Source organism: Aquarana catesbeiana, linkage group LG06, assembly GCF_042186555.1.
Source record: "Aquarana catesbeiana isolate 2022-GZ linkage group LG06, ASM4218655v1, whole genome shotgun sequence".
Lineage (NCBI taxonomy): Eukaryota > Metazoa > Chordata > Amphibia > Anura > Ranidae > Aquarana > Aquarana catesbeiana.
The window spans coordinates 101,437,240-101,458,881 of NC_133329.1; the positions used below are offsets into that span (position 1 = coordinate 101,437,240).

The window sequence follows — 21,642 nt, forward strand, 5'->3', positions numbered from 1 at the left end:
TCCTCTCCTCTCTGACAGGACGTGGATCTGTGTTTACATGCACAGATCCACGCTCCTGCTCTGTTACCCGGCAATCGCGGGTGCCCGGCGGACATCGCGGCCGCCGGGCACGCGCACCGGGTCCCGAGCGACGCAGCGGGCACGCGCACCGGGTCCCGAGCGACGCGGCGGCGCGCGCGCGCCCCCTAGTGGCTCGGAAGGCGAGGACGTCATATGACGTCCTCCCAGAACAATAGAAGCCTCGTCCAGCCGTCATATGACGGTGGGCGGTGGCTTAGCGGTTAAGATCACTTTATACAGTATCTCACAAAAGTGAGTACACCCCTCACATTTTTGTAAATATTTTATTATATCTTTTCATGTGACAACACTGAAGAAACGACACTTTGCTACAACGTAAAGTAGTGAGTGTACAGTTTGTATAACAGTGTAAATTTGCTGTCCCCTCAAAATAACTCAACACACAGCCATTAATGTCTAAATCGCTGGCAACAAAAGTCAGTACACCCCTAAGTGAAAATGTCCAAATTGGGCCCAATTAGCCATTTTCCCCCCACGGGTGTCATGTGACTTGTTAGTGTTACAAGGTCTCAGGTGTGAATGTGGAGCAGGCGTGTTAAATTTGGTGTTATCCCTCTCACTCGCTCATACTGGTCATTGGAAGTTCAACATGGCACCTCATGGCAAAGAGCTATGAGGATCTGAAAAAAAGAATTGTTGCTTTACATAAAGATGGCGGCTATAAGAAGATTGCCAAGATCCTGAAACTGAGCTGCAGCTTGGTGGCCAAGACCATACAGCAGTTTAACAGGACAGGTTCCACTCAGAACAGGCCTTGCTATGGTCGACCAAAGAAGTTGAGGTCACGTGCTCAGCGTCATATCCAGAGGTTGTCTTTGGGAAATAGACGTATGAGTGCTGCCAGCACTGCTGCAGAGGTTATAGGGGTGGGGGGTCAGCCTGTCAGTGCTTAGACCATATGCCGCACACTGCATCAAATTGAAGACTCTTCTAAAGATGATGCACAAGAAAGCCCGCAAACAGTTTGCTGAAGACAAGCAGACTAAGGACATGGATTACTGAACCGTGTCCTGTCGTCTGATGAGACCAAGATAAACTTATTTGGTTCAGATGGTGTCAAGTGTGTGTGGCGGCAAACAGGTGAGGAGTACAAAGACAAGTGTGCCTTGCCTACAGTCAAGCATGGTGGTGGGAGTGTCATGGTCTGGGGCTGCATGAGTGCTGCCGGCACTGGGGAGCTACAGTTCATTGAGGGAACCATGAATGCCAACATGTACTGTGACATACTGAAGCAGAGCATGATCCCCTCCCTTTGGAAACTGGGCCACAGGGCAGTATTCCAACATGATAACGACCCCAAACACACCACCAAGATGACCACTGCCTTGCTAAAGAAGCTGAAGGTAAAGGTGAAGGACTGGCCAAACATGTCTCCAGACCTAAACCCTATTGAGCATCTGTGGATGAGCGCAAGGTCTCTAACATCCACCAGCTCTGTGATGTCATCATGGAGGAGTAGAAGAGGACTCCAGTGACAACCTGTGAAGCTCTGGTGAACTCCATGCCCAAGAGGGTTAAGGCAGTGCTGGAAAATAATGGTGGCCACACAAAATATTGACACTTTGGGACCAATTTGGACATTTTCATTTAGGGGTGTACTCACTTTTGTTACCAACGGTTTAGACATTAATGGCTGTGTGTTGAGTTAATTAGAGGGAATAGCAAATTTACACTGTTATACAAGCTGTACACTCACTACTTTACACTGTAGCAAAGTAATCTCTTCAGTGTTGTCACGTGAAAATATAATAAAATATTTACAAAAATGTGAGGGGTGTATTCACTTTTGTGAGATACTGTAAATTAGGCCGTTTATTTTCAGGACCTCCCTAAGGCCAGTTCTACTCATAGCTCATTTTTCAGTTGCAGGTTAACAATATATCAGCTACAGGCGTCTTAGAATTCTGTTTGAACACCAGCAGTGAGATCCCATCACTGATCCTTGGGTAGTTTTAGGACCCTTCAGACCCATGCATGCAGTTTCTTCACTATTCAAGGTTAAAATGTGCCATTAAAAAGCCTCACCACACAAAATAAATAAAAACCTACCTTCAGCATTTCTTTTGAGGTTTTGAAAAGCACAATGGTAGTGTGAAATGCGTCAACCTTTATTCATGTCTGTGTCCTATGTCCTGGTGGCAGTCACTTGTATCATTCTAATAAACACTGTTGGACCAGCGGTGGTGTGCAGCTGAATTTTTTTTGTCTCCACCATTTTTGGCTAACGAATAATGAAGGGAACAACAAAGCCATCACATCTCTACAATGTAGTGCACTAAAGAGCCGGTATATTACTTTAGACCAGCCATTCTCAACCAGGGTTCCGTGAAACCTTCGGGTTCCTTCAGAGGTCACTAGGGGTTCCGTGAGATGTGTCTGATTGATCTCCTATGTGAGTGGCTACATAGTTCTGGGGCCCACTGCCACCTTGCAGAGCCAGCACCATGAACCCAATGATCTTTTTAGCTGTCTATAGGAGTAGCACTCTGACCCCAACTGTAAATGGGCATGCTTCCCGCTGCTGACCACCAATGTATGGGCTTTATCCCCACCAACCCCAGGTGAATTCATTTCAGCAGGGGTTCCCTGAGATCTGAAAATTATTAAAGGGTTCTTCTGGGGTAAAATGGTTGAGAAATGCTGCTTTAGACTATGTATGTGCATTACAAAAAAAAATAAAAAATGCACATAACAAGCATGGGCAGGAGATAAACCTTAGACTACAAGTCCCTAGGCCACTTATGCTGGCTCCCCCTGCCAACATGATCATAGACCTTTGTTACCACCCAGTTCTATCAGTTTCATATACCTTAAAAGTCTTCATTAAAATTAAATTTTCTAAAGAATTAAATGAGGAACGTGTAACTAAATAATAAAATTTGTTTTTTGTGCAGCATCTTCGGAACCAAAGAGCTACTTTTTAAAATCTTTTACACTGGGGTTATCTACAGTATAATCTCTGCAATCTCCAACTATGGATATGTAAATTTAGGAAGGCCTGGCTGGCAGCCAGGCCTGTTTGTTTTGATTTGGTCTGGCTGGGAGTGGCTCAGGGTAGCAGCTGGTGACTCACAGGCAGCGTCACTGAGACCTCCCTCTTCTTTCCAGAAAGTTCTGGAAAGACAGGTGGAGAGGTGGAGCTGCCTGCGGTGTTTTTTTGGAGCCCTGAGCAATTCCCAACCAGAATTGGCAGGAGGCAGGCCTCCTTAAATAGCCAGGGTCAGCTCAGCTGGGGGAGGAGTTGTCAGGTGGAAGAGCTGGAGTGAGAGAGTGCGGAGGCTGTCGGGGGCCTGTGGGGGAGCTCCCCAGTCTGGGGGGGGGGGGGGGTGTGTGACCTCATGCCTGGGCTCGGGTGCAGTCGGGATCACCTTCAGGAACGCATGAAGAGGTCCTGGACCAGAGGCACAAGAAAGAGCAAAGAGAGGACAGCGGGAGAGAGACTACTTAGAGACTCGAGGAAGGACAACTGGTCACAGCCAAGAGGGCTGGTGAGTGAGGCACAGTTGGGAGGACTGGGGAGGCACGCCTGAGAGCTTGCAGTCTGAGATAGGTGCAGAACCAGGAGAGTGGACTGTGGTGAAAGGGGCAGTGGAGAGAGGCAGCTGCAGCCAAGTGGGCTGGCAGGGCCTGAAGATGGCTTACTGTAGCCGTGTGTAGGACAGCTACCCTGTTTCCCCGAAATTAAGACCTAGCGTGATTGTCGGTGATGGCTGCAATATAAGCCCTACCACCCAAATAAGCCCTACCCTGTTTCCCCGAAAACAAGCCCTACCCTGAAAAGAAGACCTACAAGGACTTTAACTAGGGCTTATTTGGGCAGTAGGGCTTATATTGCAGCCATCACTGACAATCACGCTAGGTCTTATTTTCGGGGAAACAGGGTAGCACCAGGGACTTTCTATCTTGCTACACTATAGGGGCCCGCGGTCCCTTCCTGCAAAGGGCAATTGCTAAAGGCCTGGAAGAGCCAGTGTCAGGCCTAACTACTTTGTGCTAGCTGTACCTGAAGATTAGAGAGAAAGCAATGTGCAGGAGGAGAAATAGAGGGTATATACTGAACTGTATATAGTTGTCCCAAGCAAGTGCTACCAATTATACTGGGCATCCCATATTTCTCTTACCCTGTCAAGTTCAATCCCCTCAATGAAATACAAAAAAACAAAGCACATGGACTGTTCTTCGTCTGGGTGTTTGAGAGGTAAATGCCAGGCAGGGCAGCGTGACAGACAATCCAACATTTTAGTAGCCACCTACGGGGGTACCGTTACATACGTTTTACATGTATATCAGCTGTCTTCAGCTTTATATACAGTTTAGAAAGTACAGGTCCCGTTAGAATTTTCTCTTCCTGATTCACCTGTGGGTGTGGACTCTTGCCATACACTGTGAGACAGCTGATTGGAGGAAAGGCAAACACTCCCCCACCACATAGGCAGAGACTTGCAGAGCTGTGCTGTGAATAGACCAGCTCTCTGCTAATCTATTTATAGCACCCACTCTGACACAAAATTCAGCCTGTTTTTATCATAGTTGTCGGAGAACTTGTCAGAAGTTATCATGCTGATAACAGACGAATGGAGCAAGAGAAAGCCACAGGACTTAGAAGGCTTTGAAGATAGATAAGAAAACACTGCAGATATATGTGCCCAGCTCAAATTTAATGAATTGGGTTTACATCCACTTTAAAGTGGTGGTAAAGTCAGAAGGTTTTTTTATCTTAATGCATTCTAATTAAGATAAAAAACCTGTGTGCAGCAGCCCCCCTCATACTTACCTGGGCCCCATCTCTCTCCAGCACGAGAGTCACTCAGCCACCCAGCACTCTCCCTTCTGCTTTGCTGAGACACAGCAGTGGCGCCATTGGCTCCTGCTGCTGTCAAAGTCAGTTAGCCAATCAGGAAAGAGGGTCAGGACCGAACCGGGGCACCATGTCTGAATGGACACAGGGAGCTGTGATTCGGCTCGTGTGTCCCCATAACAAGCTGCTTGCTGGGGGGGAACTCCACAGGAGGGAGGGGCCAGGAAAGCCAAAGAGGGACCCAAGAAACGGAGGATCCGGGCTGCTCTGTGCAAAACTATTACACAGAGCAGGTAAGTATGACATGTTTATTATAAAAAAAAGAGAAAAAAAAAAAAAAAAAAAAGAAGAGGCTTTACAATCACTTTAATACTTAGTCACTGCTTGCCAATGAGCTGGTCTACATGCACAGAGGTGCTCATCCAGGCACACACCAATGCCCATGGCCCACCCCACACCTTATAGCCTGGCTGTCGCTGATTACAAGAGAAAAGGAAATGTGTGCGAAAATGGTGAAAATAACAAAAATAGGGTCGTGTAAAGCTGGCCATGGACTGATCATAATTCAGCTGGTTCAGCAGGAGCCAGCCAATTTTGATCACTGTGTGGCCATCCTTGTCTGGTAAAAGCTGATTGCTAGATGGACTTCTGCCAAATGGGCAAGTTGAAAAAACATTTGCAATCTGCAGCTGCTGGTGAGTGTATTCTGAGAGTACCAGGTCCCCGCAGGATAATGACCATCCACTTCGCTTGTGTGGATGGAAGAACCTGTGAAGAATGACTCATCTATGGCTAACTTTAGGGAAGAAAAAATTTTGGAAATAGTTTAATGGGTGGAAGAGGGAGGATTGTAAGTAGCTTTTCCTAAAGAGTAAATCCACTTTGTTGAGAAAAAAAACCCTCTGGGTGATCTGTGTACATTGCAAGGATTTTAACAAACTTTGTTGCAGATTCCTACCTTTTGTTATTCAGAAGAACACCATGTGTGTTTGTCTGTGCCCAAGTGGTAAGTGAATCTAATGTGAGTGGTTTCTTAATTATCAACCAGCTGCTGCACCTGCAGGGCTCGATTGAAGAAAAATTGCAGACTCTGCATCCCTTTAGATGCAATTTCCTATTGGGAGTATCTCATCAAAAATGACATTTTTGTTGCAGGGGATGCCCGATATCTGCCTTGTATCTCAGTGCAGACTTCTGGAAAAATCAGTGAGCCAATCACACAAGCAAGAAATTATGCTTCTAGGGGGTGTTCTGTATACATTCTGTGCACAGAACACCTCTAGGTAGCCATATTGCATTTTACGGAAAAATTACAGAGCTGCAGATTGGAAAATAAAAGGTAATTTTTTTTTTCCAATTAGAATATGACTTGAGCCGCAACTGTATATGCTAGATTTTTTCTTTATTTGCTATTTTTTTCCCCCAGTGGAGTTACCCTTTAAGGTATATACCGTGACAGCTATGGTCTTGGCGGGTCCCGGCTCCTGTTATTACGCATGCGCCGGTTTCAGGCTATACAAGCGGAGATGCAGCAGCCAAACGGGCTGCTAACAAAAATTAACTCCTTACATGCCGAGCGGTTGGCCGGACACGCAGGCACAGGCTGAAACGGAGGACACACAGGCTGGATGCCACTTGAATGCCAAAAGTTGAGTGCTTATCCCCGGGGATTTCACAGGTGGGTGGTGGTCTGGCAGTGGGGGGGGGGGGACGGACAGACAGTAGTAGTGGGGTGGGTGGTCTGCTAGTGGTGAGGGGCTAGGCATTAGTTGGGGGGGTGGCGCGTGGGTTTGTCAGTGGTGAGCGACAGGGCAGTAGTTGGGGGAGGTGGGGGATCTGGTAGTGGAGGGGCGTTGGTGGGGTGAGTTGAACCCCCTGAACCCTGCATGTAGCTCTCCCATGGATCCTGCACTCTGTACACAGGGCACTTTTGAACCGTGTACTCTGTACGTAGCGCAACTCCTGAACTCTACACTCTGTGTGTAGCACACCCCTGAACCCTGCACTCTGTCCACAGCGCAAACCCCTGAACCCTGCCCACAGCGCAGCCCCTGAACCCTGCACCCTGTCCACAGCGCCAACCCCTGAACCCTGCCCACAGCGCAGCCCCTGAACCCTGCAACCTGTCCACAGCGCCAACCCCTGAACCCTGCCCACAGCGCAGCTCCTGACCCCTGCACTCTGTCCACAGCGCAAACCCCTGAACCCTGCACTCTGTCCACAGCGCAAACCCCTGAACCCTGCACTCTGTCCACAGCGCAAACCCCTGAACCCTGCACTCTGTCCACAGCGCAAACCCCTGAACCCTGCACTCTGTCCACAGCGCAAACCCCTGAACCCTGCACTCTGTCCACAGCGCAAACCCCTGAACCCTGCACTCTGTCCACAGCGCAAACCCCTGAACCCTGCACTCTGTCCACAGCGCAAACCCCTGAACCCTGCACTCTGTCCACAGCGCAAACCCCTGAACCCTGCACTCTGTCCACAGCGCAAACCCCTGAACCCTGCACTCTGTCCACAGCGCAAACCCCTGAACCCTGCACTCTGTCCACAGCGCAAACCCCTGAACCCTGCACTCTGTCCACAGCGCAAACCCCTGAACCCTGCACTCTGTCCACAGCGCAAACCCCTGAACCCTGCACTCTGTCCACAGCGCAAACCCCTGAACCCTGCACTCTGTCCACAGCGCAAACCCCTGAACCCTGCACTCTGTCCACAGCGCAAACCCCTGAACCCTGCACTCTGTCCACAGCGCAAACCCCTGAACCCTGCACTCTGTCCACAGCGCAAACCCCTGAACCCTGCACTCTGTCCACAGCGCAAACCCCTGAACCCTGCACTCTGTCCACAGCGCAAACCCCTGAACCCTGCCCACAGCGCAGCCCCTGAACCCTGCACCCTGTCCACAGCGCCAACCCCTGAACCCTGCCCACAGCGCAGCCCCTGAACCCTGCAACCTGTCCACAGCGCAAACCCCTGGACCCTGCCCACAGCACAGCCCCTGAACCCTGCAACCTGTCCACAGCGCAAACCCCTGAACCCTGCACTCTCTACACAACTCAAACTCTGCATCCTGTACATAGCACAGCTCCCGAACCCTGCCCTCTGTACACATCACACCCCTGAACTCTGAGCTAATTAATACTTACATTAAAAACCAGTTATAATTAAATGCAGAGGCAATTATTTAAGATGATAAAGAGTAGATACATAGTCTTAGATATACAACTGGCCCCTTGAGGACAACCACATTGCTGATGCGGCCCCCCGATAAATTTGACACCCCTGCTTTAGGACATCAAAAAAGGCCAGATAAAAGCAAGCGATTCTTAGGCCCCTTTCACATGGGCGTTCCATCATTCTGTTATTGACCCGGAATTAGATGGATCAAAAATGAACTGTAATATATCCCTATGAGCAGCCGTATGTAAGCAGATGTGCGCCTGATTACATCAGGGACTGTCCAGGTGTATCATACTGAACACAAGAAGTCTGCATTCAGGTCAGCTTTTGCGAACCATCCCGGATGTGGGCAGATATAGGCGGATGCACGACCATTTACATTCGACCACCCACACATAGCTACACTGTTCCTTCATTAGAAAAAAAGGGAACAGACACAGATGTTGCATGTGTGACTTCCATTTATGTTCTGATCTGAGTAGGGGTCTTATACATCATAGACACTGCTTAATACCGGGCCATGAACTGTAAACCCAGCTATACTAATCTGTCACAATATGAAATCTGTATGAAACAATGGTTGTTAGGTGACCAAGGTTTCTCCAACACGTTCTGCCTCTTGCAGGCAATACGTTTCCATGTCAGCACTGGATGACAGAGCTTGGGAGTTTCCCAGCATTCTTTGCACTATAGGTGGACTTTACATAGAAGCGATTGTGTCTTATTGTACACCTGTCAGAGTCACGGTGTGTGCCGTATTACTAATCCATCAGTGTCAAATTCACAATTGGTGTCAAGTTCAACTCCTGCACTGCCATGTTATCTTCATTAGCTGATCTCACTCATCAGCAAAAGTTTAGATTCTGATGGGAGCTGTCTTTACTTCTAACCATGCAGACAGGTTCAGCTGCACTGTTCCAGAACGTGAGTTGGGGCGTGACTGCTTCCACTGGAGCCTGATCACCCAGATGTTAAAGTGGGGTTCCACCCTATTGTATAACATTAGCTCAATCAGATTACATCAATGTACTAATTTATAAACTGAACTTTTTTTTTTTTAACTGTACCTGTGTTTTGCAGATCTTCCTCTCTATTTCCTGTCTGTGGATTCTGCTGATATGGGCGGGTATTTTGCGGCTATTTTGTAATTTCCTTTTAGCCGCACTGGCTTCTAGGTGCTTGTGTCATTGTTCCCAGGAGTCATTGCGGAGGTCTGCCGCGAGTTATCGCGGGATTTCAATATCGGAAGTGACGCGATTTATCTGTCCTCTGCCGCTCTATGCTCGTAATGGTATTTGCTTCCTCTGCTTTTTTTGTGTACAGTTTTTTTTTTGCCATCACAAGGGGGCGTGAATGTCCTGGCAACCATGAACTTTACGGCTCTCCAGATTGTTACTATTGAGCATGCGCAGGAACGAGCAAGGCATGCTGGTAGCTCAGCATCAAGGGAAGAAGGAAGTAAATGCTTGTGGGCTTCACATGCCCACAAGCAAGATGAAAACGGCCGTCCGGATTTTTTATTCTGTACTATGAAAGCGGACATCGGGCAAACTAAATCTACAAAAAAGTGAGTTTTCAAATGTCTATTTGTGATTATGTTAATGTTTACCAAAAAATAAAAAATAAAAAATAGCCAGTGGAGCTCCGCTTTAAGCTTTGTAACAGATGATTTTTGGCCTAACTAAAAAGCAGGGGAATATTTGAGGCTTGGTTCACACTGGTATGATGCAGGAACCCCAGAGATTCCTGTGCGAGTTCCCACCTTGTATCTGAATCGCAGGCAGTTCACACTGCTCTCCGAGAACCGCTGTGAGTGTCAATATAAAATCAATGACTTCCCAAAACAGAAAGCAGTACAAACTGTGGTATCGGATCGCATGGGTCTGAACACCCATGCGATCCGATTCCAGTGCGAACTGAAAAAGGGTCCTGCATCATTTTGGTGAAAATGTGATGTGATTTCAGCCATACAAACCGTATGGCTGAATTTGAATCACACAGACATTGCATGTGATGAGCACAGCAGTGAGAATCACATGCAATGTCTAATATCACACCAGTGTGAACCCAGCCTTAAAGCGGAGTTCCACCCATAAAAATACCCATATATTTTGGGAATGCCCACGGATTCAAGATTATTGGCAGAAGGTGACTCAACTCATCCATGGGTTAACTACTATTCCTGTCCCCCTGGCGGTTAGTGTGCATCACCTTGGGCTAGTGGAGCTGCTGGCGTTCGTTAAGGCAACACTCACTTTAATAAGTATCCTCCTATGTTATGCAAGAAAGGCCATAGTTCTCAAATGGAAGTCTGCTGGACCCCCTACCTTGTCATTATGGAAGCAGTCAGTCAATGCTGTGATACCCCTCTATAAAGCAACGTACCTATCCCGTGGCGGCCCGAAGAAATAAGAAAAAGTTTGGCGTTTGTGGCCAGACTCGGACTGTACGGTAGACGATCAGACCTTAGTAAACCAATCTAGTTAAACTCCCTACAGATATACATGGCTCTACATGAAGTTGGGATCTATGCCTAGGGTATGTGAGTGGTTAGGTAGGCCCCTAGAGATAGTGTACCAATATTTCAATCACATTACTAGTGTCCAGTTCCGATAGCTGGAAGGGGGAAGACGGTCCTCCAAAAAGTATTATTCCATATCATTATCTTGTCAACTGTAACCTGGGCGGTGTATGTTTAAATGTTTAGACCTTTGTGATAACTGGTTAGTTGGTAAGTTGTTGTGAGTTGTATCTTGTTAGGCACATGGCTCTGTGTACCATTTAGCCGGGGTATGCTCCACTGGCTCTATTTTGTATCTATAACTCATAAACCTTTTCAATAAAAAGAATTTACAAAAAAAAAAAAAAAAAGACGACATTTTTGTTGCAGGGGATGCCTGAAATCTGCCTTGTATCTTAGGCAGACATCTGGGAAAATTGGTGAGCCAATCACACAAGCAGGATATGATGTTTCTGGGGAGTGGTCAGTACACACACTGTGTACAGAACAACTCCAGGTAGCCATATTGCAATGTATTCTCAGAAAATTACATTGGCTGCAGATTGAAAAGGAATGGTAATTTCTAATAACATTCAATCACAAAATGATTAGCGTTGCAATCATATGCGCTATATTATTTTTTCTTTATTTGCCATTTTTTTCCCCCACGAAAGTGGAGTTACCCTTTCAGGGTGGAAAACAGGTTGGGAACACCTGGTTTGCAGATTTCCAGGCAGCGCACCAAAGCCTAGTACACACGGGCTGAATGTCGGCCAGTTCTATAGAAACCAATTTACAGCCCGTGTGTATGGCAGCCGGTCTGACAGAAGCCGGCTGAACGGCTCATGAGCAAAAAAGGTCTGCTGACCATCTCCTGATCAGCACTCTGCTGACTGGAGTGTTCTTGCGAAGGGGGGGGGGGGGGGGTTGGGCACCTTTCACTAGAAAAAGTACAGGACTTTTAAACAAATTTGGACATTTTTGACCTCAGACTTCATTGGGCGCTCCTGCAAAAACGCGTGGAAAAGCAGGCACGTGCATTTTAGAGGTGCTCTCATAATAAAAAAAAGAATAGGGCCAAAAACACAAGATCCTGTCCCAATAAATCTCCTGTACAGCACAATCGCTCGTAAAACACACACACAAAAAACAAAGAATAAAACAATTCACCACTTTAAAAATGCCTGAACAATCACCTGAATACACTACGTGTGAATGTAGCCTAAAACTCTATGTATGTGTGTGGGTGTGTTGAGGAATATATATGTATTTTTAATTAACCACCTCAATACCAAGCACTTAACCCCCTTCCTGCCCAGGCCATTTTTCAGGTTTCAGCGTTGTCACAGTTTGAATGACAATTGCGCGGTCATGCTACACTGTAACCATGTGAAGTTTTTATCATTTTCTTCACACAAATAGAACTTTCTTTTGGTGGTATTTAATCACTCTTGGGGTTTTTGTTTTTTGTTTTTGTTTTTTTAGGAAAAAATAAAAAGACCAAAAATTTTGAAAAAAAAATTTTTCTCCTTCACTGATGGGTGCTGATGAGGTGGCACTGATGGGCAACTATAGGCTGCACTGATGGGCATTGATGAGGCAGCACTTATGGGCACTGATGAGTACTGTTAGGTGGCACTGATGGGTGGCATTGGTGGGCACTACTGGGCACAGATAGGCGGCACTGGTGGGCACAGATAGGTGGCATTGATGGGCAGCCCTGACTGGCATCACTAATGGGCACAGATTGCTGGCAATTGTGGGCACGAATTGTAATCAGGGCACTGATGATCAGTGCCCTGATTACATACCTATCTGTCCCCTGTGAGGAGATGCCGCTGATCGGCTCTCCTCTCCTCACACTCTGTCAGTGCGAGGCGAGGAGCACCGATTACCAGCACATCTGTGTTTACATGTGACCTCTGTGGCTCTTTACACAGATCGGGGTCGCGCCGTGTCCTAGCAACACGGCATGGCCGCGTCTGCCACGCTGCACGCCCCTGGGGGCACGCAAGAGTGGTCGTTCTGGGAGGCCGTCATATGACGTCCACCCAGAACGAGAGCCGCACCGCCCAGCCGTCATTTGACGGTAGGCAGGCGGCAAGTGGTTAGAATAACAAACATGCCTATACTTACCTGCTCTGTGAAATGGTTTTGCACGGAGCAGCCCCCATCCTTTTCTTCTGGGGTCCCCCGTCAGCGCTCCTCGCCCCTCCACTTCAGCGGGTGCCCCCCGGAAAGCCGCTTTCCAATGGGGGCGCCACTGCATACTCGCTGTCAAGCCCCTCTGCTGCGTACATTGACACAAACAGCAGGACTCAGCCCACGCAACCCCCCCCCCCCCCCGTCGCAGCATTCGATTGACAGCAGTGGGAGCCAATGGCTCCTGCTGCTATCAATCTGCCCGATGAGGAGGGAGACAGCAGCTGGAGCCGCTGCTGTCGTGCACATCACTGGATCGGATTCGGCTCAGGTAAGAAAAAGGGGGCTGCTGCATCACAGTTGGTTTTTCACCTTAACCACTTGCCGACCGGGCCATAGCCGAATGACGGCTACAGCGCGGTCGGCTTATTCTGGGTGCACGTCCGTGGGACGTCATTCCAGAATGTTGCTCCCGCGCGCCCCCTGGGGCACGCACCCGGGAACATCCGTGACGCATCACGGATCACGGTAAATAGCCGCTGATCGCGGCCGTTTACCACGTGATTGTTCCGTTGAATGACGGAGCAATCACTTGTAAACAAACTGGCGTCACGTCATGACGCCGGTTCCTCCCTCCCCTCTCTGTACCGATGGGTACGGTGCGAGGGAAGAGGGGGGAGATTGCAGCAGCGCTGTGGGCTGGATCTTTAGTGCCCACAGCACTGCTCAGTGCCAATACTCTGCCAATACTCTGCCAATATTCTGCCAATAAATTTTAACAGAAACAAGGAATTTTTTTTTTTTTTTTTTTTTATCAAATTTTCAGTCTTTTTTGATTTATAGCGCAAAAAATAAAAAAAACCCAGCGGTGATTAAATACCACCAAAAGAAAGCTCTATTTGTGTGAAAAAAAGGACAAAAATTTCATATGGGTACAGTGTTGCATGACTGAGTAATTGTCATTCAAAGTGTGAGAGCACCGAAAGCTGAAAATTGGTCTGGTTAGGAAGGGGGTTTAAGTGCCCAGTGGTCAAGTGGTTAATGCATAGAATCCATTGGGGAAAAAACCATAAGACTTTAGAAACACTACGTTTTAAATAGAATAGGGCAGATTTAGAACTCATGTCAGGTTTTTATTATGGTCTATAACCGTCAGACCGATCATGTGAAAAGGGGGCTAAGATAGGAAATAAAAGAAAATCCCCCAATGGAACAGACAACAAAACCTTTAGGCCTCATGCACACTGGACGTTACTATAACGTTATAAAAACGCCAGTGGCTTTGCAGTGAGTTTTTCAACGTTTTTGCAATAGCGTATTTTAGCGATTATTAGCGTTTTTCCAGGGTTTTTTTTTTTTTAACATATTTATTTTTTCAATGGATCAAAAACATCAAAAAACATTGGCGAGCCACGTTTTTGAACGTTTATCAGCGCTTATCAGTGTTTTTTGATGTTAGAGCATTTTTAAAAAAACTCCTCTCAGAACCAACTAGGGTTTTTTTTTTTTTTTTTTTAAGCCAAAAAACGCCCCAGACAAAAACAGTTGATAACAGCCTATGTGTGCATGGACACATAGGATAACATAATGGGGAGTTTATTGCCTATAGAAAAAAAACGTCTGAAGCCAAAAACAGCTGCTGTAAAAACGTCCAAAAATGTCCAGTGTGCATGAGGCCTTAAACGCTCCCTACCCTATTCATAACCGAAGAGGAGAAAAACAACCCTTTTGCCTACACACACATCTGAAGTATCACCAGGATAGACCAAATGTCTACACATAGGTCTTGTCCCTTGTATTTCTATGATAAAGTCACAATTGTCAATGAAGTGGGCCTCACAAATTTCAGCCAGTCAACACTTTAAACCTGTACTAAGGGAACATGGAGCCTACCATGGATGTCCAATGGTTTTAGTACATTCTCATTCACTGACCCAGACTAAGCAACCCAGGATTTTCAACATCACTCTTGGCTTGCTGTATACCTTTGCTTGGCCAGTGACTCAGAAATGTTTAAAGCCAGACACAGCCGGGCAACTAGCATGTTCACTTCATTGCCTATATATTTCTCTTAGTATAGGTTTCCTTCAATTTCCCTTTCTTTGTAATGGCAACTGAAACACAAACCTAATATGTCAACCTAAAAAATTAGGTGCCTGTGCCCACCTCCTTCACTTCATCAGGCCAACAATAGAGCTCCTGCAGGTGCACAGCGGGGAAAGTTCCTAGCGCATAAAGTTGATTATTTTCTTTTCTGGCTCAGGCCAGTTCTGCCATTTAATCTGTCATTTACTTGTGTGTATACATTTCAGTTTGAGTTCCTGCGCTCTCTAAACAAGAAAGACTTTTTACAGCAAAGGAGCAAATTGATTAGAGCAAACATGAAAAGGGTACCCAAAGCGCCACCTGCTGGCTAATATGAAAGGATAAGTTCACGTGTGAAAGATGTTACATTCATATTTAGGGTGTTACATTTTACGTTCTCCATCACCACCCCTCTCACCCCCTGAGAACCCTTGCCCCCCCCCCCCCCAAACATGACAGTGGGCAGGGATTTCTCATCCTCATGGCTCCTGACATTTAAAATTGGCGTGGCTGTGTGAAGCTCCGCCCACACAGATGTGTCAATAATTCACAGTGATCTGTGAACAAAGAAATTACAAGCCCTGTCTTCCACCACGGCAGACAGACTTGTAGTTATCCATGGACTTGCTCTGATCAGTGCACTTGTAGCCCATTAATGCTCCATGCAGCTCAGTAACTGAAAGGCCATACAGAGGTACAGGCAGAGAGCTGTAGGAAGTGTCTGCAGTACCCTGTCATTGTACATCCACTGATTGCGTGTAGTTCTCAATGGACTATGAAGGTGCGAATGAGCTAGTTGGTAATCCATTCACATGCCCTTCAGCTTTCTTACAGAAAGCCCATAGAGAGATATGGGCAGAAAGCTGACAGACGTACCTGCAGGAGCCTGACATTACACCCGCAATCCACTGATCACAGCTGCACAATGCTTTGAAGGCTCCTGGAGAGAAAAATGAATGCACTTTTTTTTTTGCAAAAAAAAAAAAATATATATAAGCACTTATTTTAGCCTTTAGGAATACTTAAATTATCTACCGAACTAAAAAGGAAAAAAAATCAAATACATTTTTTAGTCCTGACCGTCAAAGAAAATCTATAAAAAAAAAAAAAAAAAAAAAAAAACAGGATACATTTCCTTTAGCATTGTAGTAACATTATGTAAAATGTTTCTTGAGATGGTCAGTGTACTTATTTTCTTAGAAGAGATTGAAAGGAAATAAAAAGCATGAACTGACTTTAGTGATTTTTAAAAGATGTGGACCTGGCAGTCAAGGGGACTTATCACTGTGATGAGACTCATGGATTAAGAAATCCTGATGTAAACAGACTGGCTTAATTCTGTATATAAACAGCTAGGCAGACAGAGATCTGTGTTTGTCAGCCATACTGGGGTCTCCAAGGGACCATGAGGATGAGATACATCAATAATTACAAGATCGCATGATCATCAGACGGTAAAACCCATTGTAATTTATTAATTCACAGGCAAGTGGTTAACGCTATGCACCCTGGAGGTTCCTTCCTGCCCATACAGCGGGCATTCCACATGGCGGCACAGGATACCTTTCAGAAATAAATACCTTCATTTAAACTCATGGTTTTATTTTTCTACATTTAAAGATAAGCTCCAGGAAAACTGTTAAATACACAGAAAAAAAAATGCATACTGTATATGGGAGCTGCTTAACCTGCGAAACGTTTTGTATTTCTGCCTATCCAGGTTTTGAGATTTAAACAGCTCTGCCACAGAGCAAAGCCCTGCCTTGGATGGCAGGAGACCTGATCTTCCCCTACTGTAGTTAAAACGGCGTTCCACCCAAAAGTGGAAGCTCCGCTTATCTGCCCACCCCCCTCCAGTGCCCTTCGGGGGGAGAGGGGAGCGTTACCTGTTTTTTTGACAGGTACCCGTCCTCACTTCCGAGAGATCTCGCCGCCGCAATTTTAGTCGACTAAAAGAGTATTCATTTTGTTGACTAAAATGTTTTATTAGACGAAATTAACATTGGCCTGCGCACAATAGCCGACGTAAGAAATTTTTCTGTCAGATTGTGCCTCGCGCTCCCGAGGCGTGTTCATGTCGGTGAGGGGCAGATTAATAAATGATGGGCAGTGCTGAAAAGATGGAGGCGGAATTTTTAAAGATGGCCAGTGCTGTACTTACAAAACTATGTGCAAATTAGAGGGTCCTGCAACAAAGCTGCAACACAACCGGCACTGATACTGTGGAAAATGGCTTGTTGCTAGCTAAATACGCCCTGCAAACCCACCCATCAACATAGAAAAACCCGCCCTTCAGTTGACTAATCACGCCCCGCAAGCATCCACCAAGAATGGCAGAAAAAGTTTTGTTTTGCAGCACTGGCCATCTTTAAAAATTCTGCTCATCTTTGCAGCACTGCCTATCATTTATTAATCCGCCCCTCACCGACATGAACACGCCTCGGGAGCACGAGGCACAATCTGACAGAAAAATTTCTTCCGTCGGCTATTGTGCGCAGGCGCCCTCACAACAGCTGATCATAAAATCAGCTGTTGTGCTGTTTTGTATGGCGCATGCGCAGTGCATCCCGGGCACTTCTCGATAGCGGGCACTATCCGACAGAACACCGGGCCAGGCATGTGGACAGATCCCGACCATATGATCTTTCATCAGCCTGGACCAGCTGTGTGAGGTCAGCCGTCAGCGGGCTTTAGCCCACTGTCTGCTAAAAATGGGTCACAGGAGTGCAGAACGAACTGCACTACTGTGATCCAGAGGAGAATAGCCAAACGAGAAATAGAAGTGTTAATAGTTTATTTTTTATCAATTAACAAAATGGAAAGTAAATGAACAGAAGAGAAATCCAAATCAAACCAATATTTGGAGTGACCACCCTTTGCCTTCAAAACAGCATCAATTCTTTCAGGTACACTTGCACACAAGTTTTGGAGGGAACTCGACAGGTAGGTTGTTCTAAACATCTTGGAGAACTAAGCACAGATCTTCTGTGAATTTAAGCTGCCTGAAAACCTTCTGTCTCTTCATGTAATCCCAGACACACTCCAAGATGTTGAGATCAGGGCACTGTGGGGGGCCAAACCATCACTTCCAGGACTCCTTGTTCTTCTTTACACTGAAGATAGATCTTGGTTGTATGTTTTTGGTCATTATCCTGCTGCAGAATAAATTTGGGGCCAATCACACGACTCCCCGATGGTAATGCATGATGGATAAATATCTGCCTTTGAGGACATTGAGGACATCATTGATCTTGACCAAATCTCCAACTGCATTTGCAGAAATTCAGCTCCAAACAAGCCAGGAACCTCAACCATGCTTCACGGTTTCCTGAAGACACTCATTATCGTACCGTTCTCCAGCCCTTCGGCAACAAACGGTCTCCTGCTACAGCCAAATATTTTAGATATTGCCTCATTAGTCCAGAGCACCTGCTGCCATTTTTCTGCACCCCGGTCCAGTTTCTGTGTTTTCTTGCATAGTTGAGTTGCTTAGCCTTGTTTCCACTTCGGAGGTATGTTTTTTCGGCCACAATTTTTTCATGCAGACCACTTCTGGTCAGACTTCTCCAGACAGTAGATGGGTGTACCTGGGTCCCACTGGTTTCTGCCACTTCTGTGCTGATGACACTACTGGACGTCTTCCAATGTGGAAGGGAAGCAAGCATGATTGTGTCTTTCATCTCCTGCATTAAAGGGGTTGTAAACCCTTGTGTTTTTTTACCTCAATGCATTCTATATAATGAGTGAAAAACCTCTTGCAGTACAGCAGCCCCCCAGTTCCCCCGTTTTACTTACCTGAACCTTCTCTTTCTCGCACCGGGGACGAGCACACCAGCTCTAGCCGGTGTGTCTTGTCTCCTGATTGGCTGGATTGATAGCAGCAAAGCCATTGGCTCCCGCTGCTGTCAATCAAATCCAAAAACGCGGGCGTCGGGGGTGGGGCCGTGTCATGCTGTCTGTGTCAATAGACGCAGCAGCCGGACACGAGAGCGTGCCCGTGTGGGTGTCCCGAGGCAGATCGCTTCTCCCACGGGGCACTTGAGAAGAGGAGGATCGGGGCCACTATGTGCAAAACCAACTGCACAGAGGTGGCAAGTATGACATGTTTGGTTTAAAAAAAAAAAAAAACACAAACTTTTTACAACCCCTTTAAGTTTCCTTGGCCGACCACAGCGTTGCATGTTTCTTTGTGCTTCTTCAAAAGAGCGTGAACAGCACATGTGGAAGCCCCAGTCTTCTTTGAAATATTTGCTTGGAAGAGACCCTGCTGATGCAGTATTCCTCTCTTGTGTCTTGTTGCTGTGCTCAGTTTTGCCATGGTGAATAACCTGTGACTTGAAATGGTCTTCCACAACCTCACTTTAGCAGCAGAGTTTGGCTGTTCCTCACTCAGTATTAAGCTTCCTACACAGCCATTTGTTTCAGTTAATGACCGTGTTTCAACCTACATATGAAATTGATGATCATTGGCACCTGCTTGGTATAATTGGTTAATGATACACCTGACTCTAATCCTACAAAATCCCTGACTTTGTACAAGGGTACAAAGTGTGCAAGTAAGAGTTGATGCCGATTTGAAGCCAAAGGGTAGTCACAACAAATATTGATTTGATTGGCATTTTTTTTCTGTTTGCTTAATGTGCATTTTATTTATTTTTATTATTATATTATTTTTTAAAGCATTCTTACTTTACAGCATTTCTTCACACCTGCCTGTGTAAATTTACGCAGTTCTGGATGTGTATTTGGCTGTTGGGGCATAAAGGAATGATTTGCCTGGCTCCAGCCACTTTGCTAAAATAAGGAATAATTCTCTTGTATTTGGGATATGTGGTGGAACAAGACATGTGACCACCTTCAGTATAAGAAAGCTTTACTGTGCTATGCTAAGGAAGAGAGTTGAAAATGTTGATCAGTACCACCAAATGACTAGTCATTTAAAGTGGAGCTAAAGTTGAAAATAAAATGGCGTACAGGCAGGCTCTTTATTGCAGAAGAGATATGCATCCAGAGTGAATGGGAAGAAAGGTAGAAAATATGGGTAGGATATCAAGCAGCTGGTGTCCATAAGCCAGCAGGTAATGAAGCCCCCAATGATATAACACTTTTGAGTAATCCTTTAAAATCAGCCAACTACACCTTGCTGGCCACTCTGTCAATATTTCTGGTCATATGACAAACAGAAAGGAAAGAACTGATGAAGGATAAGGCATTACATAAAGTTTAGAGAATCTTCTGAAAAAGTACTTGTAAAAGGCTTACCTCTCGACAAAAACTGACAATATTCTCCAAAAGCTCCTTGGCCTCACCCTCGTCCGTCTGCCTTCGTGTCTCCGCCCTGACACTCTCTCTACGCCGCAGCATTCTCCCCCCTCGCTTGTGGTGCTGTGCCAAGTATACCTGTGGTGTGTGGCAAGCCACACAGTGTGTGGATAGAGTCTCATTTAAGAGGGTACACGCCGGGCAGGCCCACTCTGCCCTACGGGGAGCTGGTATGGTGATCACTCCTGTGCTAGAGGGTGAAGGTAGTCCCTCAGTTCCAGTTGAACCATTAAGACCCTCATTTGTCCGCACTGTCCCGCAAACTCGACATCTGCTGACACCACTAAGATTACGAAAAGTGCATTTCCCGCACGGCCAGCTGGTGTCAGGGCTATGTGGCTCAACAGAAGATGGAGTTGTTTCAGTTGTTGGCGTTTCCTCTTCCAAGACACTCAGGCGTTTAGGAAGACGACTTGAGGTGGAAGGAGGAGGAGAAAGTGGATTATCTGGTGCCACTTCCCTTCGACTTCTTGGTACGGGAATATTATGTGGTCCAGGTGACAGTGGCAGTGACGGCAGCGGTCTGGGGGAATCCGGTTCACGAAGAGGACCTGAGGCTTGTTCATCTGGGCCCTGAAATGCAGCAGGAGGTGGGACAACCTCAGGGACAACCAATGCCTCTGGCGGGATTTTGGGCAAAGACAATTTGCGTGGCCCACCACAGGCAGAGCAGGAGCTGGACACAGGAGTGTTAACCAGAGTGCAGCGCGGACAACTCCACCCAGTAGCTGGTACAGATGGCAGGCTAGGAGGTGTAATGTCCTCAACATCTGAATCTTGGGTAGGAGAGCCTGCGTCCTCATGAGGACCGCGTGAGATGCCATTGGGAATGGCTGGAGGAGGCAGGAACCCACAAAGCTGGCAACTGGCTGGAGGTGGTGATGGGTTGATGGGAGCGAGATTGGAGAAGGTGCAGCGACTGCAGGACCACCGTTGCTCAGCTGAGCTGAGCCGCAGGATGTGGTTGAGGTCCGGAAGGTGGCGTGGAGCTTCGCAGATGGAGCAGTGTCGCTGCCCCTGGGGATTCAGGAAGGTACAGCGACAGCATGACCACTCCCCACAGGAGGAGGGGGCAGCCATAGGGATTGGAAGCCTAAAAAAAAAAAGAGCAATAAAAAAAGCCAGTGAGTCACAAAGAAAAATGAGATGACATGCATATATATACTCAAACCGGTACAGGAATATTCACTAAAGCAGCATTAAAAGCAAACAAGAATACAAAAGTTAGTAAGCCTGGACTATCACAGTGAACTATTTACAAGTTATAAAATCTATTAACCACTTGCTCACAGCCCTATTGCAGTTTTACTGCTACAGGGCAGCAGCTGTGCGCCGGATATACCTAATTTGGCATTTCCGCCTGCATTTATAGCAGAAGCCGCTCTGCGGGTGCCAGGCACTCGATGTTCTCCGGCACCTGACAATCATCGGTAAAGAACACAGAACAGCGATCTATGTAAACAAGGCAGATGGCCGTTCTGACTGGGGGGGGGGGGGGGGGGGGGGGAGATGGATTCTGTGTTCCTGCAAA

At 46.7% G+C, this 21,642-nt stretch overlaps 1 protein-coding gene across 2 annotated transcripts in view; it reads right to left on the reverse strand.

The window, feature by feature from the left end:
- CAPN15 (calpain 15) overlaps positions 1 to 21,642 on the reverse strand; it is a 125,320-nt gene that overhangs the window by 40,091 nt on the left and 63,587 nt on the right. For both annotated transcript variants that reach the window (XM_073636551.1, XM_073636550.1), the window contains exon 3: positions 20,052 to 21,204. In XM_073636551.1, the coding sequence (XP_073492652.1) occupies positions 20,052 to 21,204 (1,153 nt within the window). The remainder of the gene's footprint in view (positions 1 to 20,051; positions 21,205 to 21,642) is intronic.